Genomic DNA, 25,952 nt, shown 5'->3' with positions numbered 1-25,952 from the left:
TACTACTCAGTAAAGATTTTTGTAATTATTTTTTCCTTCCAAAATTTTCCCAACCATCCCAGATGAATAGCTCAAGTTTACAAGACACCAACCTCTACTAAAGTTTGATCATATCTTTTGTATCTTTAATTAAAACAAAACTGGCTTCACCTATATATGGGAAAAACTCACTCTAGAAGCACATATACTATAAAAACGTCAGAACCTAGTTGCATGAGAAAGCACCAAAGTGGTTAAAATAACTTCCCTTTATCTCCATAATTATAACTACCTTTGGATGCATTACTTCATCTTACTCTCAGAATAGAATGCAGTAGATAGAACAGAAATATTTGCTTGTTTTGTGAAAATGCTACCAAGGGGTAACAGTGAAACTCAAATCCAGGTATCCACAGAAGTAATATTACAAAGCAATGCAATACTACTTTGTAATACAAAGGATGTTAGTTCTATACTTGTACAGGGATCTTAATGCATCTCTAAGATATAGTCTGCTCACCATCACAACCTCCTGGCAACCGACACTTCTGTTCTCATCAAAAAGGCAATAGCAGAAACTGACATGTTTTTACTTGACCCCATCCCAATTACGGTTGATTGGTGCAAGGATGGGCACCTCTCCAGATCAGGCAAATCTGAGCTCCTTTCTCAAGGAAAAAACTGCCAGTCTCTCTTCAGTGATAAAAGCTGTGAGACTGCAGCTTGGGAACTGCCAGCAAACATACTTCTAGCCTGTAGAGAAAGCTAGTTGCACGTGCAAAGATGATTGAGTCATCAGAAAAAACTACAGATGAGAAAGCCCTGGCATTTATGGAGCCCTTTCATTTACTTTATCTCATGTGAAACCACACAACACTACAAGGTGGACATTGTTAGCCCCTTTTACAGATGTTAAAAATTAAGGGAAGTTAAGATGTCATTGTAAACGGCATAGTTAAGACTCAAATCCAGGTGTTTTCTCCACAACTTCCACGCTTTTTTTTCACTGTACCAAGCTGCCTCTAATTTAATGAAGCAAAGCTAACACAACGTGAGAGAAAAAAGTCCATGTACAATCAAAGGCTAAATGCTTTCCAAATCATGTAATTCAGCACTCCAGAGTGCCAAAAAAGGCACTGCAAGGACATGTAATAGAAGATTGATGATGGTGGTGATGGAAGAAGGGGGAGAAGGAGGAGAGGAAGGAAAGGGAGGGCTTCTTTCTTCATTAAGCCAAAGTAGCTCGGCTTTCACCTGTTTAATATATTGAAACACTATGTAATAATTAATTTGGAGAGGAAAAGGAGATTCAAGACATAAAGATTTTAAAAACGAATTGTATAGCTCTTGAGTATATCAAAACTTAACTAGAGAAGTAAATTAGTAAGGAAAGTCTTTATGGGGGAAATGGCATGGGGGTCTTTGAAGAAAGGGCAAAGTGGACAAGCAAAACAGAGGGCAATCCAGAAGGAACAGTGCCAGGTACAGGAATTACCTACCTTTGTGTGAAGGAGTGTTGCCTAACTAGAATATAGCCTTTCTGACAAGGCTCAATAAAAAACATAGTACAGGGTATGCTGACTACTAGGCAAGTCGTTTAAATGGACTGGATAATTATATGACCTCAAGTCTGGCAGTAAAAAGAGGAAAGTAGTGTTTAAAAAAATAAGTATACAAAGAAAATGATACAAAAATGATTCAGAAGGTGAAAAGAATACATATTAAGTAAAAGGCTCTAGAAAGGCAACAATGAAAAAATAACCCACAAAGATTTAAAGTAAAAACACTTGGACAATAGGTTCCTGTTCCCAGCCTCCAACACTCACTGGTTATGCGATAATGGGAAGATCAATGACTTCTGTACCCCCATTTCCTTGCCTGCAAAATTGGGGTAATACAATACATATTTGACAAGACTATTGTAAGAATCAACTGAAATAACATTATAGGAAAGCCAAAGTACTAGTCAGATACTAGTTATTGACGAAGGTGGGTTAGGATGATGATGGCCAAAATGATGACTAATAAACTATTTCAGGAGGCAGGACTTAGCGACAGGTGAAGAGTGTAAAGCGGTCTGGCCTGACAGGCAGAGGAGCAAGGCAGAGGAAGAAGATTTGGGACATGTAGTTTGATGCCACAGGACAACTGAAGGTAACCTGGACATTTGGAATTGTTCCCAGAAATGGCAGTTGATGCCCAAAGCCATAGTGATAAAGATTTAAACAAACAAACAAACAAAAAACTGTGGGTTTTTTGGGTGCACACAGACAGTCTGACCATCAGTTCCAATTCCTATGTATAATTTTGGACTGGGAACGTTACTTAACTCTGAATCTCAGCTGCTTCTTCTGTAAAGGGGAAATGATACCAACTTCAGAATTATTAGCAAAGGCTCAATAAATAGCCTTTACTATGGCAACCACCAATCATTATTAGACTGCTCAACTGAGCGTACAGAGACAAGTTTAGAACTTGTGAGAAAATACTTGAAATTTGACTCCATCCTGTTGAAAACGAAAGACGGAATTGCTCCCGGCCAATTCAGGAGGTAATATAAATCGGGAAGAACTGTATGACTGTCCCACAGACAACCAAGGACTGAGTCTTTCTTTCTTTCTTTTTTTTTTTCTTTCTTTTTTTTAACTAAAACAACAGGTTAAACGTACCATAAAATCTTAGCAAATTAAGAGACCCGAGAGCACGTTAAATCGACCAACCACGTTGACTCCTTGTAAGGCATACCTTGGAATAAAGCTTTTCCTGCCATCTAAGCAAAAGACACCAAGTGACTGCCAAAAAAGAACAGAGTAACGGCAGGCTAGCTTAAAATGCACAATATGTAAAACGAGAAGATAGAGGACTGGAGCCGACACACAGACTGACCCTAAGGTGGCAGAGCGACTGGCTGAGGCAGAGGATTCCCGCGGGAAAAACTGCTTTCAGCACCTGACCAAGGGCCAAGGTGTTCGCCCCTCCCCTACTACCCCGCAAACCCGCCCGCTTCTCCCTCCCTTCCGCACCTTTCCGCTTCTGCCTCATTTCTCCGCGGTAGTCGTAGCTGCTACCACACACACCGTGGCTAACAACTCAGACCTCAGGCAAAGTTGACAGCCACAAAGCAACCCCAGCCTGTCGTAAAACGACGTTCAACATATCGTAAAGCTGTTCCCAGAAGACGGCGCGCGCAGAGGCCCGCCCCGCCCCCCAGCGGCGGCTCGCGCAGCTGCAGGAGGCGGAGAAAATCTCCAGCCCAAGCTGCTCCTGCCTCGGATCTAAAGGCTGTAGAATGGGATCCTCTAAACGCCGAGGAGCGCATGGGCGCTAGAAAGCTCGACCTGGACAGTAGAGCGGCCGGACAGTGCTTATGTACAGAGGCTACGCCAGGCTTATTTAGAGAGGCTCCGTTTTATCTATTGCGTTTTTAAGGTAGCCTACCCTTACTCTCGAACTTTTTGGCAGTCACTTGGTGTCTTTTGCATAGATGGCAGGAAAATGAGAGTGTGAATGGGGATGGCTCTAAATAAGGGTACTTGAGCCCAGGGTCCTCCTCCTCCAGGGAGGCTGGGCTGGAACCTCGGTGGGAGATAGTGCGAGGATGAGCCCGCTAGTGTGGTGTAAACTAAATCCAGGGCCTGGTGGCTATTATCATATTTACACTGGAGATTCCCAAGCTTGGCTGCGTATTAGAATCACCTAGAGAGTAGTGAAATATTCCAGTGCCCAGATCACATACCATACTAAATTAAATATCAAGGGGTAGAGCCAGTCATGTTTTAAAGATCCTTGGGTGAGTCCAATGTGCAGCAAAGTTTGGGAACTACTGAACGAGACTAGAAATGATTGTAACTTGAATCGGAGGAGTAAGCTGTGGAGATGATAAGTGTTCAGATTCTGAAAATATTTTGGAGATTTCAACACGATTTCCCGACAGACCAGATATGGGATGTGAGAGAAATAAAGACATCAACATCAAGCTTTTGGATCAAGGTACTGGAACCATATACTTGCCATTAGCTGAAACGGAGAAATCTGTAGGCAGAGTGGGGTTTTGAGGGGGGTGTAAGGAGGTCAATTTGGATATGTTGTATTTGGGATGCCTAGTTAGCAGTAAGGCATGAAAAAGGTTCAGGCTGTACATGCCAAATGAGAGTTATAGGTATATAGGTGAAATTTAAAGCTATGAAACAAGGTGAATGTAGAAAAGAAAGAGAAGACTAAAGACAAAGCTTTGGGGCATTCTAATCCTAGCAGGTTGAGAAGGGGAATAACCAGCAAAGGAAGGTGAAGTGGTGCCCCCAAGGAGTTTAGAAGAAAACTAAGAGAGGTGCGGTTACCTGGAAAACAAGCGAAAGTGTGTTGAGGAGGGAGTGATCTACTGGGTCAAAGGCTGCTGAAGGATCAAGTCAGACGAGGGTCAAAAATTGACTAAGATCAATGGAGACTTTGACAAGAACAGTTTTATGAAACTGTAGATGTGAAGGCTTGACTATAGAAGGTTTATGGTAGATTGAGAGGGGAGGAATTTGAGAGAGTGAGTTTACACAACTCTTGAGGGATTTTGCCTTCAAGAAGTACAGAGAAATGGGGTTGTAGCTGGATGAGAAAATGGTGTCAAAGGAAGTGTTTATTAAAACAATAAATAACATCCAGTTTTTATGTCAATGGGAATAATCCAATGGAGAGTGAAAATTTTTTTAAATGTTTTTTTAATGTTTATTTATTTTTGAGAGAGAGAGACGCGGAGGGGCAGAGAGAGAAGGAGTCACAGAATCCGAAGCAGGCTCCAGGTTCTGAGCTATCAGCACAGAGCCCGACACGGGGCTCGAACTCACGGACTGTGAGATCATGACCTGAGCTGAAGTCGGACGCTTAACTGACTGAGCCACCCAGGCGCCCCAAGAGTGAAAATTTAATGAATTACAAGAGGAAGGTACTCTTCTTAGCACTGCAGTTGGAGAGAAGGGATGGAATCTGGTGCACAGGGAAGGGATTCCCTTTTAATGGGTGCCTCGATAGTTCATCTATTAACAGGAAGGCACAGCACCTGAATATAGATTCTGATGGAAGTTTTCTTTCAATTGCTTCAGTGTTTCCAGTGAATTCAATGAAAATGCAGCCTGGTAGCTTCCCCACACTTTTAACAGACCTAGCATTCAGGTGTCCAATACAGATATCAAGGACCACCATAAAGAAACCCAAGAAGCTTTAAAAATGATCAAAATTAATTTTAGTCATTAGGTATTTTAGTAGTGCCTCTGATTTCGAATACGGTTAACTGTTGAAGCAAAGAAACAGCCAGTAGGGGGAGAGCTAAGCATATGTGACATGAACAGAAGATTAAGGTGTAATTTTGCCCAGAAAGAGAAGTAAAGATCCAACATTAATGATGATAGTCACGTTGATTTTCTTTGCTTTGAGCTTTATACTGGTATTTCTATGGTTTTCTTATGGACGAGGCATATCATCTTGCTAAAAGTTCAAAACAACTTTTGAGATCACAGTCTAAATATTTATTTATAATTCTTGTTGACCTCTTTTCTTTCTGAATCCCCACTTTGGAATAAAAAATACCTACAGTTACTGAGAATTATCCTAGTAACAACTGAGTCCGCCTTTGAAGGTCAAACGTAACCTGAAGCTGAAGGTTAAAAAAAATAGCTTTTTCCCTATACTTGATGTGATTGTTTGGGTTGCCAAATACAGTAGAGTAGGTTCTACTTTCTTGTCCATTGGACAGCACTTTTTAAATATTTGTTTTTCTGGTTTAAAAAATATGAATATAAAATTAAGTTCCAGAAAGAGTTCTTTAAAACTGTATGACAGGGGCGCCTGGGTGGCTCAGTTGGTTGAGCAGCTGACTTCAGCTCAGTCATGATCTCATGGTTCCTGAGCTCGAGCCCCACATCAGGCTCTGTGCTGACAGCTCAGAGCCTGGAGCCTGCTTTGGATTCTGTGTCTCCCTCTCTCTCTGCCCCTCCCCCTTGCGCTCTGTTTCTCTCTCTCTCTCTCTCTCTCAAAAATAAATATTAAAAAATTTTTTTTTTAAAAACTATGACACTTATTTCTGCAATCAAACAACCTAGCGTTGTTTGGGTTTTGGTGAGTTGCAAGACTTTGTTATAAAGAATCGGTTTATCTTTACCATCTCACGTCATCCATCTTACCCAGTTGTCTTTGTGTTTGGGGGTGTGGGAACCAGTGCATTGTCTCTCTTGGGACTGGGGCATTTTTCCTAACTGCTCAAGTAAGTTAGATCCATCAGAATAAGTTTCCTCCTCAAAGAAAGGATGCTGCAGGGTTGATGGTGCAGTTTATTTAGAAAGAATAAAAATGACTAATATCTGCCTGCTTGCAGAGAAGAATGTAAGATTCCACAATTCACACACAATTCAAGTTTAAATGAAAGGGGAAAATAGCGTGAATCAGTTTCTGAAGGAGGAGATTGTCATAAATAACCCTCAAATGGCAAATCAGTTTCACTTCTGCTTGGGTGAATTTGGCTTGTGACTGTGGCCACAAAGGGTATATACCCCAGCTGGTTTCACATAGCTATACCAAGGCAAAGAAACGGCTACCATATCCTTTGTGGACTCCTAGAGCTGAAGCAGATAAAGTGACATCTGGTAAGTTGTATTTCTTATGTAATTTATGCTGTAACTTATGGTTGATTTAAGAAACAGGCTTTCGATTTACCGAAACATTGAGAAGATAGTACTGAGAGTCCCCATATAACCCACACCCAAGTTCCTCTCTTATCTTACGTGAGTCTGGTACATTTGTCACAATTAGTGAACAAATATCAATAGCATTAATATAAACTAAGGGCTGTACTCTATTCAGATATTCTTAGTTTTTATCTGTTGTCCTTTTTGTGTTCTAGGACACACATTACAGGTAGTGGTCATGTCTCCTTAGGCTCCCCTTGGCTGTGACAAGTTTCTCAGACTGTCTTTGCTTTGATGATCTTGATAGTTTTGAGGAGTAGTGGTCAGATCACCTGTAGGATTAACCTTTATTGAACTTTGTCTGCTTTTCTCATGATTGGACTGGAGTGATGGGTTTACGGGAGGAAGATCCCAGAGTTAAAGTGCTGCTGTCATCAGATCACATCAGGGTACATACAGACAGCATGATCTATGACTGTTAATGTTGACCTTCATCACCTGGCTGAGGCATGTCTGTCAGGTTTCTCTACTGGAAAATTCCTCTTTTCCCTTCCTTCCATACTGCCCTCTTTGGAAAGAAGTCACTCTGCAAAGCCCACACATAAAGAGTGGGGAGTTATGCTCCCTGTCCTCGAGGGTAGAGTATCTACATAAATTATTTGGAATTTTTCTGTATGGAAGACTTGTTTCTTCTCCCTCTCTTAATCTTCTTAAAGTATTTTTTTTTTTCATGAAGGAAAGTGGGTTTTACTTTCTTTGTTGGTTTAAGTGAACTTTAAGGCTAATGCAAAGACCAATGAACTAGAATCTGGAAAATCAAGTTTTAGCTTGAATTTTACATAAGGGTATGATCTCAGGCCAGTCACTAAATTTTCTCCCTTCCAGAAACACAGCAATTTCAGTCATCATTAGGGGTAGTATTAATGTCATCTTATGCCTCATTAGCTTTGGCAAGCTTGGGGGAGCAATATGAGAGGATTTGAATTCATTTTGTTAGAACCTGATAAGGCACATTATGAAAATATCTGCTTCTTTTACTTACCTATTCATCCAGGGGAGAAGGAAGGAAAAAATCATGCAATCCAATAACTCCTTTACCATAGCTACCCCTGGGGGCTGTGCTTCTCAGGTTGCACACATTAGCTCGTGTATTAATGCTGAAAATATAACTCTTGTCCTTTGGGGGTTCGAAGGCCCTTGTTTCACTTTTGCTTCTGAGCTAATGTGTTTAAATTGCTTTTTTGGCACATACCTAGTTCGGAAGAGCAGTGCAATGTCCAATAAGTGGTTACGACGTGTTGCCAATACTAAAGGTACTTAAAACTTAAAAAGAAAGGAAATAAATCCTAAATGTCACCAACATTCCATAAGTTTATTAAGAATCTCCTTTTCCTTATTTCATACTCCAGCCCACTCCCCAGTGGGAGGAGGACAAGACCTTCACCAAGGGTTCTTGAAGGATGATGAGTTAGAACTCACAAGGTGATTGATCAGTGTGGACAAGAATGGAGTCAGTTCATCAGTTAAGGTGGCATATGTACCCTCAAAACTAGAGACTTGGCCCAGGTGAATACTAGTACTGACTTCTAGTTTAACTGTCTTCACCAAATATTCTAAAAATAAACGACATTTGTAAACATGCTGAAGTGCCTGCAGACCAACTGTGCATACAATATTACATTTAATCCGGGTATGTATTATATTTAATCCAGTGAACTCCTGATACAGGTATCTTTATATTCTAATTTTCTAAGAGGGGTAGGTGATTTGATCAGTGTTACATTGAAGCCCTGGAGTGTGATCCCCAAATTCAGGCATTCTGACTCCAAATCCGGAGTAATGTCCATTACATTTTGGAATGTAAGCCCTGTGTGTGCAAACACCCTCCCCATTTTGTTCCCTGATGTATTACCAGCACCCAGAACAGTGCATGGCACGTAATAGACACTCAGCAATTATTTGAATAGATGTATGAATGAATGTAATTGCTGCCATTATTAATCTTTTTTTTTAATGTTTATTTATTTTTGAGACCGAGAGAGACAGAGCATGAACAGGGGAGGGGAAGAGAGAGAGGGAGACACAGAATCTGAAGCGGGCTCCAGGCTCTGAGCTGTCAGCACAGAGCCCGACGTGGGGCTCGAACTCACGGACCGCGAGATCGTGACCTGAGCCGAAGTCGGCTGCTTAACCGACTGAGCCACCCAGGCGCCCCTATTAATCTTACCACCTAAGATACACTTAAAAGATACACTTCATTCATTCAACAAATATTTATTCAGTGCTTACTATGTACCAAGCCCTTCGCACATTCAGTAAAAGTAGGGAATAAACCAGTTGATGATAATAATACCCCATAAAGGAAGTTTGCTAGGTTAGGCATTTTGATTTTTTTTTTTTTCCCATTAGAGCTCCCTTGGGTGGTGGGGCTGGGGGACAGACAGAAATAAAAGGAAAACAAGAATCATGTAGGAAAGGTTAATGATGTGAAGCAAGGTAGGGTGAGATGAGATTCTGACTGAAGGAAAAGAGCTAGAGGAAGAGAACAGGATGTTTGGAATTCTTAAACACATTCAATTCTGCATTAGACACAGAAGGAATTCAGTGAAAGTGTACTATTCAGTCTCTCTCTCTCTCTCTCTCTCTGTCTCTCTCTCTCTCTGTCACACACATACACACACACACACACACACACACACACACACACACACACACAGTCTTGTTTTACTTCTGAGGGCACTGAACAATGTTCAGGCAGTACCTTCAGTTTGAGTCCTAAGTACATTTTTATCAAGTAGCTACTCTCAGTCCTACTCTACAGCTTTCATTCCCAAAATGCTTTTGTCATGTATTTGAAGGAGCCCCTCATTTGTGAGCACCCTTCCCTCCACTCTTAAGCTCCAGAGGCTTTATTTAAATAGTATCTATGAGAGGCTGCTTGGTGGGAGGACGAGAACACTGACCTTGGAGTCACTCCAACCTTGGACAAGTTCCTTCCCCTCTCTGGGCCTCAGTGTCCATATCTCTACAATAAGGGGCTTAGGAGCATTCTTTATTTAATTACACTATATGAAGCTGTTCTAGTACAGGAATAACTGTTACATTTGTGTCACCTCTGTTACGTTTCTTTAAGAAAAAAAGACATTAAGCAAGTACAAACAGAAGAAAGGAGGAGTGGAAGAAGCAAAAATAACTGTCAAAAATCATAATTATTTAACAGGAAATGCATTCTGTGCAACCTTCCCATATCTAGCTAAATATGCAGAGTCTCATTTAAAAGATGCTATTCTTAGGCTCAGTGCACATGAATGTAAATACGTACTAAAAGCAAAACTTAAGTGCTAACCGCATAGTTGAAATACAAGTGAAATAAACCACAGGTGAATACCTCGCCTGTGTGAGCAATAAATTTGGACTCATTTCTATTGCTTCTCCACAGAAGCCAAATTTTCACAAAATACAACCACCGTTACTGCCCTTCCTTGGGGTAAAGTGGATCCCTACATAATCTGAGGAAGGACTATGCACCCATGGGTCATTGGCTCCTGAAAGTGAAATGAACCTGAAATTAGAGACACCTTCCTTGTGCTACTTTTGATTACATAGGAGCCCTAATCATTGGTATGGTCTTGGTGTCAATGGCAGGTGACATTTTAAAATAAGAACTTTAATCCTTTTGGCATCCAACTAAATCAGAGAATATTCATGGTTTAAGGACTTGTTCAACTCTCATTTATAGGTGGGAAAACTAAGCCCCAGGGTGATAAAATAACTTTTCTGAAGTCTTACAGCTCTTTTGACTGGTGGCAAAGCCAGCACTGTACTTTCCACACCTGATTTGCAGTTTATGGCCCTTCCTACCATCATTTAGTTTAGCTCAGTGACTATGTACAGAGTGTCTGTACCACACTACTCTATTCACTGAAATATTTGTTTATAAGCTTTCCTTTTTAAGTGCCTGCTGTTCCCTTCATTCTACTTTCTCAGTCCTACTGTTAGTTATCTCTTTCCATTTTCCTGTGTCTTAGTTTGCTGATTAAATGGTCCCTTTCTGCCAATCTTTGAACACTGGCAGAAGGAACCACAAGCACACCTCAGATAATTTTCAATTTCTCCAAATTTCAGTTAGGGATCACAGATTACTCATGTACCATAGATGCTCCTGCATGGGAGGCTCATGGTTTGGTGTGTCCCCACTGTGTGCAGCTAAGCCCACCCCGAACCCAGATAGTTACATGCTAACAGCCCTTGCTGGCCATTGTGTACAGTTGACTTAATAAATGACGTTAGATGAACTGAAGTTTCTGTGACCCCAATGGCAGCCAAAACCAGTGCCCAGGATTTGGTGAACATGTCTGCTTCTCTTCTAAATCTACTACTGTCTCAGATTGAAGGGCCTTATTCTCACTGTTCGTATGGTAGTAACACTTATCAACTTCTTAGTCCTCTTGGACTTCATCTGACTCCACTATTTCTTCCTGGATTTTGGCTACCAGAACACAAGTTGCCCTGGAGGTCTACAGTGCATTTGTCTATTGATAGGAGCACACATTTTGTTTTGTTTTCAGTGATCTCTATGATACAGTGCCTAATGTTTTGTGTGACTGTGGCTCATTGAGCTGCTGATTTCAGGAAACAACAGATCTCTTTCTTTCTTAGGGGTAATTCCTAGCTCTGTGTCTAAAGTTATTGATGGGGGGGTGCCTGGCTGGCTCGGTCAGTAGAGCATGCGACTCTTGATCTCTGGGTTGTGAGTTTGAGTTCCACATTGGGTGTAGAGTCTATTTAAAAAAAAAAAAAAAAACGTTGGGGTCCCTGGGTGGCTCAGTCGGTTAAGTGTCCGACTTTGGCTCAGGTCATGATCTCATAGTTTGTGAGTTTGAGCCCCATGTGGGGCTGTGTGCTGATAGCTCAGGGCCCGGCGCCTGCTTCGGATTCTGTGTCTCCCTCTCTCTCTCTGCCACACCCCCTCTCACGCTCTCTCTTTCCTTCAAAAATAAATGAACACCAAAAAAAAAAAAAAAGTAAAGAAAAATAAAGTTATTGATAGGCATTACCATATACTTACACACATTATAGCTCATCTATCCTTTGCTTTCCTGTCTCACCTAGATCTTGATGTGGTTTGGCATTTCCAACTCAGCACTACAAACCAGGAACCGCTTGCAGCTCTCGTGAATTTTTGTGACCTCATAGAGGACTTCCACTGCCAGCTTTGCTGGTGAGCACTTCAAGTAAGAATATAGGATCTGGGATTTGAAGAGGCCTTCAAGCTCATCTAGTCTAATGCCATTATTAAGTGGTCATTCCGGTATAGGTTCAGACACATTTAGTGGCAGAAAAGTCATTACTTTCTAATGAATTTTATATGCACCTCTAAGGTAGTGTATTTGAAGACCACTATGAGGTCTTCTCCCCATCTTCTGCCTTTGCCTGTGTCATTCCTTCTTCAAGTTCAGCTTTCGTGGTTCCTATGAAGTCGTCTTCCCTGTTGATGTTGTCCTTGTCTTCCCACTCTCCCCTTTATTTCTTAAGCCAGGATTCCAATTATATAAAAAACTAACATGGTTTAAACAAAAACTGAATAAAAACTGATTTGGTTTTTAAACATCCTTTGGTTTAGAATCTCATCAAGAGCTTCCCATCCATTATTTTATTTATTCATTCATTCACCAATTGTTGTCAGTCATTGCACTTCCTGATAGAAATGCAACATTGAAACAAATGTAGGTATGACCTCAGATAGCTCATGGTTCAGAAAGGAAAAAGGGACAAGGAAGCATGGTAACAGAGATGTGCTTGGAGCAGTGGTGACACAAGAAGGGAAAGATTTGGGAATCAGGACACAGTTTCACAGAGAAAATGATAAAACAGGATCTTAAAGAGTAGGAATTCGCCGAGAAGAGCAGAAGAGTACCCCACATAGAGAGAACAGTCTATGCTAAAATGTATGGAATAGGACGCCCTGTCTTGGAGAACTGTAAGGAGTTTGGGGTGGTCTGAGAGGGAGCGTCAAGATAAGGAATGAAGAGATGAGGAACTCTGCCTAAGGCTCAGGACCTTGCACACAGTAGGGATTCACACCACATCCAGCCAACACCCACCAAGTACAGAAACCATTTGGCCAGTTAATATCCACCAGCCAAACTAAGAATAAGAGGCTGTTTTGACTGAGGAGCTGTGATTTTCATTTGGAGTTAATATGTAAATGAGGCATAATCTCTCTAACAGCCTATGGGTTTAGTGGCAGTTGACAGATCAGGTGGGATTTTGCATTTCTCAGAAGGGCCAGTGACTCTCTGCTTTTGAAGTACATGGGTGAGTGATCCAAACAGCAATGTCAGGTAAGGAGAGGAAGCACTTTGGGGCTCTCCCCAACTGTGTTGCTCAAATTCTCCTCTGTGCGTGGAGACAAAGAAACTCCAGGGTAGCATATCATTAACCAATGTCCTCTGTTCTGAGCCTCTATGGGTCCCATTCTCCCTCCACGCCCAATTTGTGTACCTATGGACTGGAGACAGGTTGGATTTGACATTTCTCCTTTTGGATGTGCCTCTCCTCCCCCAACCCCCCAACCCTTGCAGATGCCCTAAGCTATGGCACTGCATATAGACCTGAGCTGGGGGGGGGGGGGGAGGGGTCTTCCTCATTGAATTGGAGTGGGGTAGCAAGAAAGACTCAGAGAACCTAGTTATTGCATCTCTCCTTCCCCACTCAGTAGTTCCCAAAGCAACTCCAGGGAACCCTAGAAATATAGAATATTCCATCCATCTTCCAGATTCTTGCTGAGATCTGCTGGGACTAAACATAAATGAACCTGATTGGGCCACTAATACTGCACCCAAAGCAGCAAAGCCATATAATTTCAACTTTATGGTTCTGATCGCTAGAGGTTTATTGTTACTTTAGAGTGTATTGTTACTAAAGATCTCAGATAATATCATTTTAAAGTTCTATACATACAACTATTATTGAAAACCAATGGTCAGGGGCGCCTGGGTGGTTTAGTCAATTAAGAGTCCGACTTTGGCTCAGGTCATGATCTCATAGTTCATGAGCTCGAGCCCTGTGTTGGGCTCTGTGCTGACAGCTCAGAACCTGGAGCCTGCTTTGGATTCTGTGTCTCCCTCTCTCTGCCCCTTCCCTGCTTGCTCTCTCTCTCTCAAAAGTAAATAAACATTAAAAAATTAAAGAGAAAAAAGAAAACCAATGGTCAAACATTGATTTTTGTCATGTTTAAAGCAACATGTAGTATACGAGGCATTGTGAGGAATTCAAAGATAAGTTAGAATGGCCATTGCACTTTAACAGCTTGGAATCTAGTCGGGGAAACAAAGCATAAGCAGATTTACATGTTGTTGTTATTATTTTGCTTTATGTATGTATAATTTCTGCTGTTATTGTCACCCCCATCTTTGTACTTTGTATATATTTTTAGGCTGGTTCTCCTAAGTGGACAAAAGCAGGCATTTGCATAACAGGAAATGGAAGAAACTGAAGATTTTGTGGGTCAGGGACCACACCCAGGTAACATCCCTACAATATCCCCTGATGGAGTGCATACTTCCTATTTACCACTATATAATCAAGGGCAAATGGGTTGCGAGTATTTAACTGTAGTCATTGTTCCTTCCTCTTTATTCAGAAGCTGCTTTCTCATGACACAGTTTAATAGTGAATGAATATAAACTATTTCAAGAATTAAATAGCCTATTCATGATGTAGTGGATTATCTCACCAGCAATTAAATTTGAACACCTCTCCCCTTTTAAAGGGAGGTTTCAGAAAGCCATCTTGGATTTTCAGAGGGTATCCTCTCTGTGAATGGGCAAGGTAAGGCCCCTGGAATCATTTCAGGCACTGTTCTTAGAAGGGGAGATGTAGGGTGAATCCCCTTGGAGTCAGTGAGGTCAGCCTCACTGGAGAGAGCCAAGGAGAGAGCCTTCCCTTGGAAGATGCAGGAAAATAACCCCTGTGTGTAGAGAACAGCATGTATCACATGTATTTCCTCACTCATAGGGGATGAAATCCCTTAGGGGCAAGGAATGTAGGGTTTCTGGGTCAGTGGGGTGGTGGCTAGCGCTGAAAGAGTGGAATTGTTCAGCTTGGAAGAGCCATGGCAGTCTCTGGCAACCCTCTGGATCAGCAATGAACCTGTATCTTGTGTTAGGTGGCTGGGGATCAGTTTTTTAAAGTGACACCTTGTGGCAGCAAGAAGTAACAGCGGCAGTAGACTAGGTTTACTTCTTTGGCTTGCCCCCATGCAACCTTACTGCTCTTTTTCTTGGGTGATTCAGTGTAAAATGCTGGGAAAGGGGAGGGAGTGCTTGAGCAGTTACAGGGAATGAGAAGAGATGTGGCCAGTTCAGGCCAGTTCATTCCAGTTACAATTTAAATAGAAATACTACCCTTAAATGGTCTAAGTCCAAGATAGACTACTTTCTCCTTTCCAAGTGGTTTTTCATTTTAGCGATTGAAGAAAAAGTTTCACATCCTGCTGTTTTGTCTGACTTCCTAGCCTTTGCTTTAGTTGAGGAATAAGCTTTCAAGCTTTTATCAGATTTCTTGCCAGTTCCTGTAAAATTGAAATGAAGGCCATGGATACATGGGCATGTCCCTTGTTTTATGCATGTGGCTAAGATGTGCAAATATCATTCACACAAAAGATTTCCTGAGTTACAAAGTTGAGATCAAGGCCCGACATCCTTTACTTTCCACACACAGATACCTTCTTGTAGCACAGACTAAAGTATTTGTCAGCCTGTAGCTTGTCTAAGGTCCTGAGTGGTATATTCTTTTCTTCTCTGCCTCTTCCTTCTCCAGCTCCAACCACTGAGCCAGCAACTTGGTATTTAATTCTAATGCGGTCCTTAAACTAAGGCATGATGAAATCTTTGAGTTGAGCTGAGTTAAGAAGTTAGAATGTCTCAGATAGAGGGTCTGAAATACAAGCTCTTTCAACACCCTGTCACTGCATGAGCATATGAGGTGGCAGAGATTCCAGGTTTGGCAAACAGCACCTTTCTGCACTGCAATACTTTATGGGGTGTGAGCTGGCTCCAGGACATGGCAGGATTTGTTCTGGAAGCCATAAGGCTGAGCAGAGAGGGAAGGCTGGCTGGACTATCTGGAAGACCTGCTGTCTGGAGCCCAGTAGTGGAGGCTGTACCTTGCAGGTTGCTCTCCTGGGTCCTGATGTGAGCCTTCTTCTCTGTGGTTCTTCAGGGAATATGACCTCCCAATATCATGCTCAGCTTTGGGGGCTCATACCCTTCCATGAGCCATGACTCTTGAGGATCAATTCTTCAGGTTCATCTCATGGCCATTTCCCAAGGCACGAGCCAATCCCAGGAGCACTGGGTTAGGATCATTTCCAATGACCTTGACTCCAAAGACCCACTTATTGCCCTTTTCTAACCATGTGGATACTGCCAGAGGGTATTTTCTAAAACTCATCCAGAACACAATGTTTTGGTTGTACCCTTTCCAGAGAATTATGGACCCTACCAGCCCTTCACTTCATAACCAAAGGAAGCCCATTAAAGTGAATAAATCTTGGGAGAACTACAAAGTTTTGCTTCATGGGGATTTCTATTCTTATTTGTGTAAGGAAGCAGCTGCTAATGACTTTCAGTGAGGAAGGGGGAAAATTCTCCCAAATTTAACCTCTGAAGGGCGTGCACTGGTAGAACATCCTCCTGAATTATTACATTGCGTATATTTTTGTCAGCCCTCTCATCTCATAGATGGTCAAGAAATGGTTTGCCCTGGTCATGTGGCCGATTCTTTCCTCTGCATTCTGCTCCTGATCAATTTCTTTCCCAGTTTGAAATGACCTCCCAGAGGCCTTTCTTCACCCCACACTTAGTCCTCTCTTGGGTTTCTCTGTACACAATTGGCATATAGTGAAGAATATCCAGCCATTTTGGCTTCTTAGGGTTTCCAAACTTGTCATTTAATGTCAACATATGTTCTGGGGAGATATTTTGGACTCTGCACTTCAGATCTAGATGAGAAGTTCTGTGACTCCAGGAAGTAGGGACCAGACTGGAATGGCCCAATGGTGCCTGCTTCTGGAATGACTTTACGCATACAGAGCTGGCAGGAGCCTTCTTAGATTCTTTGGGTTTGTGTGTTGATAGAGGTCAGGCAAGTATACTATGCCCCAGGATCTTTAATTTTATATAATCTCTGTTTATCTCTAGTTGATGATGATTTATTTAAAGAGCCAATGAAAAAAAGAAGACGTTCAGATAGAGACCAGCGGTTCCGAGCATTTCCCTCCGTGGAACAAAGTGCTCTTAAGGAATGTGAGTGTCATGAAACTGCTGTGGAGCTTGTTTTAATGTGGCTCTGTCCTTTTCCAAATGTGTCAAAATGCTCAAGGGAAGAGAAGGTCAAATTGGAAAGAAGGATGAAACATAGTCAAATCATCCTGATCCAGAAAAGGGGGCTTCAGAGTCTCTGCAGAGATCTATAATTTGACAATTCATCTGTAGGAGTCTCTGGATAGGAGGGCTGTTATCAGAATAACCTCTTCCTGATTAGAACAAAGATTGCGAAAATGGTTGATTTGGTGCCTTGGTGAGTATTAATATGACGGCCTTGCAAGTTTTCTTTTTATGACCACAGGAGAGAAGAATCTAGAAGGGCTATAACCCATGACAAAGCCTATACTGACTTCTGTAACAAGGAGTTTCAGAGCAGGCTAGCTCCTTGAGAGGCTTTCACAATCAATAATTGCCATCTCCCATGAACTAGTATCTGTAGTGTCAGATAACTTGCTTTCATATTTAATTGGCTTTTCATTTCATTTCTTTTTTATTCCCTTTCTCTGACGTATTGAGCACATTGCTCTTTTGGAGACCTAGTACTTGATCCCTGCCAGGTACATCCCAGGTAATACATCCCTATTGATTCCAGATGAAAAACTGGAGTCACGGACCAGAAGGGTTTTGAGCAATACTTATCAGAAACTTATTCATTCTGTCTTCCTGGATGACAGCATTCCTAATGGAGTCAAGTATCTCATGTGAGTCTGATATCAGCTATCATAAAATCTTCCTTCCATGTCTTTCCTTATGTTACTGTAGATGCTTTTCTCCAACAATGAAAAGGAATTTTCAATTAGAAACTAAGGAAAGGAGGCTAAAAAGTTATATAGCTATGGGCTATTATGGTTTATACTGATAGTTGACATTCATAGGGTTGCCACTGTTGCTAGATAACCTGCTAAGTACATATATCAAATTTCATTTAATTGTCCCAATACCCTATACAGCAGGAACTATTTGTATCATCCCAGTTTTACTGAAATTGTGGCTTAGAGAGGCCAAGAAGACATTGACCAAAATCACACTGTTGGTAAGTGAAAGGGCATGAATCCAATCCAAGCTGTGTGAAACTTTAGCCTGTGCCCTCAACTGCTGGGCTCAGATGACTAGAGGGACTTGATTGGTGACAGGGCTGGTGCTCGCTTCGGCAGCACATATACTAAAAAAAAAAAAAAAGATTGGTGACAGGGCTGAATCTCCTGCTCAATAAGACTCTGTGTTGCTCTCAGCAATACTTTACCTCTGCCCAAACTTTATATCTAGGAACCAGACTATGTAATTTCCACAGGACACAAGCAAAATTGCTTCGTATCTATATAGGAATTACAGAGCTTGTATAGAATTATCATTTCCAAGTAATGGTACTTACTTTTTGCATAATATTTTTTGATCCTTGTGACAACTATGTAGTAAACAGGGACTAATATTCTCCTTTTATCAAGAAAATAGTGGAGACTCAAAAAGATGTACGACTTGCCTAGGATTCGAACTCAGGTCCTTCGTGTTCTGTTTTGATACTCTTCCCACTGTGCTTTGCTGACCATGACAATGTACATTTAAAAACCAATCTAGAAACAGGCTACTTGCCTTGATTGAAAAACCATCATTGGACCCAATCTACATTGGATTATTTGGAAGCACAGGGGCTGGGAAGAGCTCCCTGATCAATGCCATCATCCAGCAAGCAATGTTTCTACCAGTGTCTGGAGAAAGTATATGTACATCGTGTATTGTACAAGTGAGCTCAGGCTGCTGTGAACAATACGAGGCCAAAATCCACCTTCTCTCTGACCAAGTAAGTGTCTCCTTCCTTCCTTGCTTCCTTCCTTCCTGTTTACCCCTCCTGTTTTTCTCTCTCTCCCTCCTCTCTTTCCTCCTTCCCCCTCTTCTTTCCTTCCTTTTCTCTCTTTCCTTCTCCCTCTCATTTAGAGATTAACATGATATTCTTTGTAAATAGAATTTAGGCCTTTGTTAAATGGAAAGAACATAGTACAGAATGAGAAAGCTCAGTGGAGCGAGATGGGGGTTTTAGCCCGCATCCTGTCACTATTGTTATGGGACTTTGGGCAAGCCATTTCCCTCTTTGGCTCCCCGTTTCCTCACTGACAAAACAAGGGGTTTGGATTGGATGATCTCTTGTTGGATTAAATGATTTTAGATTTCCTGAATATGAGGTCTCCTCCTGCCACCCACTCCCCAGAGCAGTGGCCTCCTCCCTTTGTCGTGGTTTTCTGTATCTGTGTGTTGAGGGGCTTGGCCCTGCTCTCCCTTGGCAGGAGTGGAAGGAAGAGCTGAAGAACTTGACTACACTCCTGCACAGGACAGAGGAACTGGACAGAGAAGAAGCAGATGCATGGGACAGGGATGATGCAGTGGAGGAAGCCATCTGGAAGCTACAAATGCTTTATGGAAATGGGGCGGAAAGGAAGAACTATGAAGAGTTACTAAGGGCAAAGCCCAAAGGAAAGATTCCCACATCCAGAATCATCACCCTCAAGGCAGAAGAGGTAGCTTCAAGATTTTTTTCTTTATTTTATCATGTGTCTCAAGTATAATAATTGAATCCATTTAGGAGATTTGCTCAAGGCATGGTGTTTTTATTGGAAATAAGTTGATACCCAAATCAGAAGCATCCCTGACCAAGTTCTTTTTAGTTATTTATGGCTGTCAAATGAGAAATTTTAGTGTCTGAATGGGAGATCTTTTGTGCACAGGAAAGACTATTTATAGTTGCTTGAGGATTAATTAAGGATGCTTTGGGCTGCAGATGTTAAAAAAAAAACACCCCATTTACAATGGCTTAAATGAATAAAGATTTATTCATTTTCTCACATAAGAGTCTGGAAGCGGTTGAGTTTGTGGGTTGGTTCAGTGGCTCAACAATATCAAGATCAACACCTCCTGAGTTCCCTTGGCCGTTCATCATACTTGTTGCCTCATAGTCACAAGATTGCTACTGAGGTGCTAGACTTCACAGCTGGCTTCATGGCAGAAAGAAAAGGATAAAAAGTTGGCATCAAACACATCTCCCCTTTCCTTGGAAAGTAAAAGATTTCTCAAAAACACCCCCAACAAATTTCTGGGTAGGTTTTTTTTCAGAACTGGCCTCTGGTTCGGGCACATGGCCTTTCCTAGCTGAAAGGGAGTCTAAAGCAAGAAGCACATGTGTTGCGATTGGCTGCCCAGACAGACAGACAAACACTATTCAGCTAGCACAGACAGAGGACAGGATGGATATTGGATATAGTAGAAAAACTCTCTCCTCACTTTTATAATCAATATCCATCTTATTAAATTACATTTCATTGTAAATTTAAGACTTGTAGAACTAATGTGTAACTTATTGAAATTATATATTTAAAACCTAGTTGTTTTTTTTTTGTTTCTTAAAATTCATTTTTAAAATGTTGCTATTCTATTTATAAATCCGGCATTTTTTTTTTTGTATAAAATAAGAACAATTACTTACACTTGTTCTAAAATTTAGCATTCAATTACATCCTAAATTTAACATAGCAAATCCTCCTTAAATAGCTCACACTACTTATATAATTAATCAAATTTCCTTAGACTTTATATTATAGTTCAAATTTAATATATTCAGTTCTCTCAAAAATTTTTAAAGACTTGGCCAGGCACACTTAGAAGTCAAATAAATGAAATCTTTCAAGTCACTTAGCTTTTGTATAGCTAGGAAATCAACAAATATAATAGTTACTTTTTATATTTAAATGGGTATTACTGTTCAGAATAATTACACTCCTAATGTCTAAAACATAGACTGAGCATGTCCAAAGAAATACAATGATTATAAAACTGATTACTTTATCTGCATACACACAACTTAACACCAACTAACTTACACCAAGGTATCAGTATCTATTTCTTCAATATTCTGTATTTAGAAATATCCCTTCCCAGTGTTACAAATTTAGGGTTGAAACAAGGAGCGTAAATATTCATTGAAACACAATTACATCTCAGTGAGTGAGGGCACAGATTGGGTTTGTGTCCGAGGTTCCAGACTACAATGAAGGAAGCTGAGTCTGCCTCCTAGAATGATTTATCCTGAGCCAGTTTATTGGGTTGAGCCTTCTTACACAAAGGGACTTCTCAAGCCCATGTTTGTTCTTTCACATTGCCCTTAATGTATCTGCTTTATTACTATTTTTTAATGTTTATTTACTTTTGAGAGAGAGAGACACACAGCATGAGCAGGGGAGGAGCAGCCTGAGAGGGAGACACAGAATCCGAAGTGCGCTCCAAGCTCTGAGCTGTCAGCACAGAGCCCAACGTGGGCCTCGAACTCACAAACTGTGAGATCATGACCTGAGCTGAAGTCAGCTGCTTAACCGAGTGAGCCACCCAGGTGCTCCTCTGCTTTATTTTTAAATATCTTAAAGAACTTTTATCATCATTTCTTTCACAATTTCCTGTTATTTGATTAGAATTGATGAATTCTGTGACTCCCTACACACATTGCATCAAATCCCTTGATTTAAACCCAACTCTTTTAAGAATTTCCAGTTTTGGGGCACCTGGGTGGTTCAGTCTGTTAAGCGTCTGACTTCGGCTCAGGTAGTGATCTCAAGGTTCATGAATTCAAGCCCTACATCAGGCTCTCTGCTGTCACCATGAAGCCTGCTTCAGATCCTCTGTCCTCCTCTCTCTATGCCTCTACCCCACTCATTCTCTCTCTCTCTAAAAAATAAATAAACATTAAAAAAAATTTCCATTCTTATCTTTCTTTCATGATTATTCTATAGATATTTATTAACAATGACCACCAGGGACACCTGGGTGGCTCAGTCGGTTAAGCATCTGACTTCGGCTCAGGTCATGATCTCATGGTTGGTGAGTTCAAGCCCCGCGTCGGGCTCTGTGCTGACAGCTCAGAGCCTGGAGCCTGCTTCGGATTCTGTGTCTCCCTCTCTCTCTGACTTTCCCCTGCTCATGCTTGCTCTCTCTCAAAAAATAAATAAACATTGAAAACAAAACAAAACAAAACAATGTGCACCATACATCCCAAATCTCCCGTCCTCTGAAGTGGTAGCCCAGTAAAGATTTGCTGCCACACACATAGTTGCTGGCCTGAATGTGTCACTGTCTCAAGATATGTTTAGGTAGAAGAAACAATGGGCTGAGAACAATTCCCCATCCCACTCACCATCATTAAAACATTCTGGAAATGCCTACATGTCAAGATATTTCTTGTACTACGAGGAGAAATTTTAAAACCCAGATCAATTTTTAATTTGGCAAATATGGTCACCATATCACTATCAATTTTCTGTAGTTGGGGACTTCTGGTAATCCAAATGTTTGCATTAGCCATGTGGGAAGAATACTCTGTCTCCAAAATTTAGATTGCATATTAATTGATGTGGTTTTGGAGTGGTGGGGGGGGGGGTTGTCTGGAGCCGATGACCAAGAAAGAATTCTTGAGATATCTTTGGTGCAAAAAGGTGATTTTATTAAAGCATGGGGACAGGAAGAAGCAGAAAGAGCTGCATTCTAAGTGTGAGGAGTGGCTGATTATATACCTGGGAGTTGGGGGAGGTAAGGGAAAGGGGTGTTTCCAAAAGGACTTGCATATGTTAAAGAAGATTCACAAGATACTGGAGGCCTAGCTATTGTCAAGCTAATGTTTTTTCTCTAATAATGCATTAACATTAAGACAGTAGGGAGTTCCTAGAGGAATGAATGTTTTACTCTGCCTACCTCAAGTATTTGTCAATGGGGTGCAGGTTATAAGGAAATTTGACTTTACCATTTCCTTCTTGCCTTTGTTCCCCATATCACTATGGAGGGGAGGGGAATGTTAGGCCTCCAGGAAACTGAGTCTATAGGTTTCTGGAGGTTAAGCTATTGATAAGATTGCCTTTTTCTTGTAATTTACTAAGACATTTATAAACCGATGGAGACCCATGTCCTGCATGGCTGTGATCTCTATCAGGTAACCATATGTTTTTTGCCTTCCCTTCATTCTTGGGCAGCCAGGAGTGGCTGAAGAATATCACACATATCCCACCAGAGGGGTGTGGGGGGGGGGAGGTGTTGTGAGGTATTAGCTTGTGCTTTGCCCTCAGCTTGCCTTTGGTTCCCTGATCATTAATCACATTAATTTTAGAATCGAAACGGGAGGCACCTGGGTGGCTCACTTGGTGAAGCATCTGACTCTTTATCTCTGCTCAGGTCATGATCTCAGGGTTTCTGGGATCAAGCCCCACATCAGGGTCTGCACTGACAGTGCAGAGCCTGCTTGGGATTCTCTCTCCATCTCTCTCTGCACCTCGGCCACGCGCACTCTCTCTCTCAAAATAAGTTAGAAAAAACTTAAAGAAAAAAGGAACTGAAAAGGAATTTAGAAGATGAAATTATTATCCAGTGAAACTATAGCTTTACTGAAGCTCTGTTCTAACTGACTGTGGTTTCTTCATCTGTAAATTAAGGAGCTTGCACTTTCTGATCTCCAGGGTCCTTTCTGGCTCTTGAAAACTGGATAAGGTCTTCTGGTGCCCATTGCCCAGTGCTGCTTCTTACCACTATTGGTGTACCTTCACTGAACCTGGATCATAGGCGATCCAGGACAGAGGAGCTGGGAGAATGTCTGGTGTGTGTGATTGTGTCCTTCTTCCTCAGGCAGAAGAGCTGTCTGTCAAGCTGGACCCTTACATCCGGACGCACAGGAGAGACTTGGATGGCGAATCAGCTGAGACACAAATTTGGCCCTTGATCAAACATGTGGAAGTGACTCTTCCCAAATCAGAGATGATACCAGAAGGGGTTGTGCTGGTGGACATTCCAGGCACCGGCGACTTCAACAGCAAGAGGGATGAGATGTGGAAAAAGGTGATTCTCTTTCACGTGGCTTCATGTCCTCTTTGCTTAACTCCTCCACCCTTTCTAAAGCAACCAAGGGGTTTTATGAGCTCACTGGAGTTAAATTCTTCTACTTTCTAGGTTCTAAGCCTCAGGGCAATGGCAGGATGTGTGTGGCCAGAGACACTGGGGAGAGACGAATCATGAGGCAGACCTGGAAGTTAGAACAAGAGTGTGTGATCAGGAGAAGGACCAGCAATAGACTGGTCTAGAAGGAAGCAGAAGAAATACAGACAGAGGGGGAAAGGGAGGCCAAGAGTTGAGTACAAGGTAGAGAAGCTTACGGTCCAGCACCAAGAAATGAGGAGGCTGCTACCGTGTGTAGTTGCAAGGAACAGAGACCTGCTGAAGCAACCCCAAGTTAAGAGGCTAATCGGAAGAATATCAAAGGATCTCATGAGACACAGCCAGGCCTCAGGGCCACCTATCAGGATAAAAGCAGCTATTTTCTCTCTCTTCTTCTACATGGCTCTTGTGACTGTTTCTCTGTGCAGTTCTCTGCAGAGCCCTGCTTTTCTCTTAGTTTTCTCTACTTAGCCCTTAGGATCCATATTGTGAAAAATGACCACCTTAACCCTGTCTTTAAATGGAATTGTAGTTCATATGCCTACAACTCTCTGACTATAGTCTCTATGCCTTTTAGTTCAAATTCCTGAGGAGGAAAATGGGATCGATTACTGCCTAGCTAACTTAATCTCTGGATTAAGCATCTATCTTTAGTGCATGCGGTCAGCTGTGCTGAAGGTGATGGTTGAAATGAAAGTCTACCCCTTCAACCAAAACTTGGGTAGGGGTTCAATTCCTGGCAAATGAAATTAGAGCTGGCCAGGCACCTCCAGATATGTCTACAGCCAGAGTAAAGCATTGGGGTAGTTAGATCTGTACCTAATGATTAGAGGTTGAAATATTTTAAAGAATTTATCTCTTTGTTCATTTCCTTTTCATTCATCAAACATGTATAATATGTAAAACAATGTGCTTTGCACTGAGGATGCAAAGATTATAGCTAATAATAATAATAATAATAATACACCAAGCATTTACTTTGTGCTAGGTACTATTCTCAGTGAAATAATTTGCCCTTTAGCACACTGGGGATTTTAATAAAGGCAAGATGGCTTGAGAGCCTTTCTGCTCTTAAACCCCACTGTAATCCTATATGGTTAGACAAAGCTAAATTAAAAGATGCAGAGCATGACCTTTAATGTTAAGAAACATGTGTATGCATGCACATTGTGTGTGTGTGTGTGTGTGTGTGTGGTGTTAATAAATGTACAGCAAAAGTAGAAACCTGCCTTTAGGAAGGATACACACCCAACTGTTAACAGGAATTTCTGTGATTACCAGCACTCTTTACTACATACACCCCCATATTTTTTGTATATTGCATGAACATGTATTATCTTGACAGCTAAAAAGATGAAAGCAAAATAAAACAATGTTGAATGGGAAACAGAGCCTTCCTGCAAGGGGCTTAGAGTCTAATAGGAGAGAAGAAACCCACAGATGTCAAAATCCACAGCAGAAAGTGATGTAAGAGAAGTCCAAGGTGCTATGAACACTCACAGATAGAAATTACCTCCAAAAAGAGACCTCATTCCTTCAGCGAACACCCACTGAGCATCTACTCAATTCTGTATTGGGTTTTGGATAGAGAGAGACAAAGTCCATGCCCTTGGGAGTCCTATAGTCCAGAAGAGAATCAGTTAGTCGTATTAATTAACAAACCACATTACTTAAAAAGGAGAGCAATAGTAATGAATTTTTTTCTTTTTGTAATTGTGTTTGTTTTTAAATGCTTTACTACAAACCAATGTATGAACACCAATTCTCAATAACATCAATATACTTGAAAATTTATGTAAATGTGTAAATGTTTATTTAGTATAACACAGTATAGTATAGAATATGATAGTATTATATGTGATTTAAAATAAAGAATAAGTGAACAAAAATGGAGTCATGTAAAATGGAGACTACAAATCCAGATGTCTATTTGGATGTGCATTAAACATATGGGATTTTTTAAATCAAAATATATTTTATTTATTTATTTTTCAGTAATAGAATTTTACTGTCCTCCTTAATG

The 25,952-nt window shown here is 41.2% G+C and overlaps 2 protein-coding genes across 7 annotated transcripts in view; one reads left to right on the top strand and one right to left on the bottom strand.

Annotated features, from left to right (window-relative positions):
• ELP3 (elongator acetyltransferase complex subunit 3) overlaps window positions 1–3,099 on the bottom strand; it is a 98,683-nt gene extending 95,584 nt beyond the window's left edge. Inside the window, exon 1 of the mRNA XM_007097111.3 lies at window positions 3,003–3,099. Coding sequence (XP_007097173.1) covers window positions 3,003–3,021 — 19 coding nt within the window. The 5' untranslated portion in view covers window positions 3,022–3,099. The remainder of the gene's footprint in view (window positions 1–3,002) is intronic.
• A 103-nt stretch (window positions 3,100–3,202) lies between these two features.
• Window positions 3,203–25,952, top strand: part of NUGGC (nuclear GTPase, germinal center associated) — a 56,075-nt gene continuing 33,325 nt past the window's right edge. The window contains exons 1-9 of one of the 6 annotated variants that reach the window (XM_042983530.1): window positions 3,203–3,408; window positions 3,919–3,969; window positions 11,760–11,881; window positions 14,086–14,174; window positions 16,853–16,957; window positions 17,571–17,679; window positions 18,554–18,776; window positions 19,258–19,488; window positions 23,624–23,833. In XM_042983530.1, coding sequence (XP_042839464.1) covers window positions 14,132–14,174; window positions 16,853–16,957; window positions 17,571–17,679; window positions 18,554–18,776; window positions 19,258–19,488; window positions 23,624–23,833 — 921 coding nt within the window. In that variant the 5' untranslated portion in view covers window positions 3,203–3,408; window positions 3,919–3,969; window positions 11,760–11,881; window positions 14,086–14,131. Of the gene's footprint in view, window positions 3,409–3,430; window positions 3,970–6,337; window positions 6,606–11,759; window positions 11,882–14,085; window positions 14,175–16,852; window positions 16,958–17,570; window positions 17,680–18,553; window positions 18,777–19,257; window positions 19,489–23,623; window positions 23,834–25,952 lie in introns of those variants that run through there. The other 5 variants (XM_042983529.1, XM_042983526.1, XM_042983527.1 and 2 more) reach the window with 5 other exon arrangements.

Source organism: Panthera tigris, chromosome B1 (genome assembly GCF_018350195.1).
Source record: "Panthera tigris isolate Pti1 chromosome B1, P.tigris_Pti1_mat1.1, whole genome shotgun sequence".
Taxonomy (NCBI): Eukaryota; Metazoa; Chordata; class Mammalia; order Carnivora; family Felidae; genus Panthera; species Panthera tigris.
Note: the sequence above shows the minus strand (reverse complement) of the source record. Positions and strands in the feature narration are given on the sequence as shown.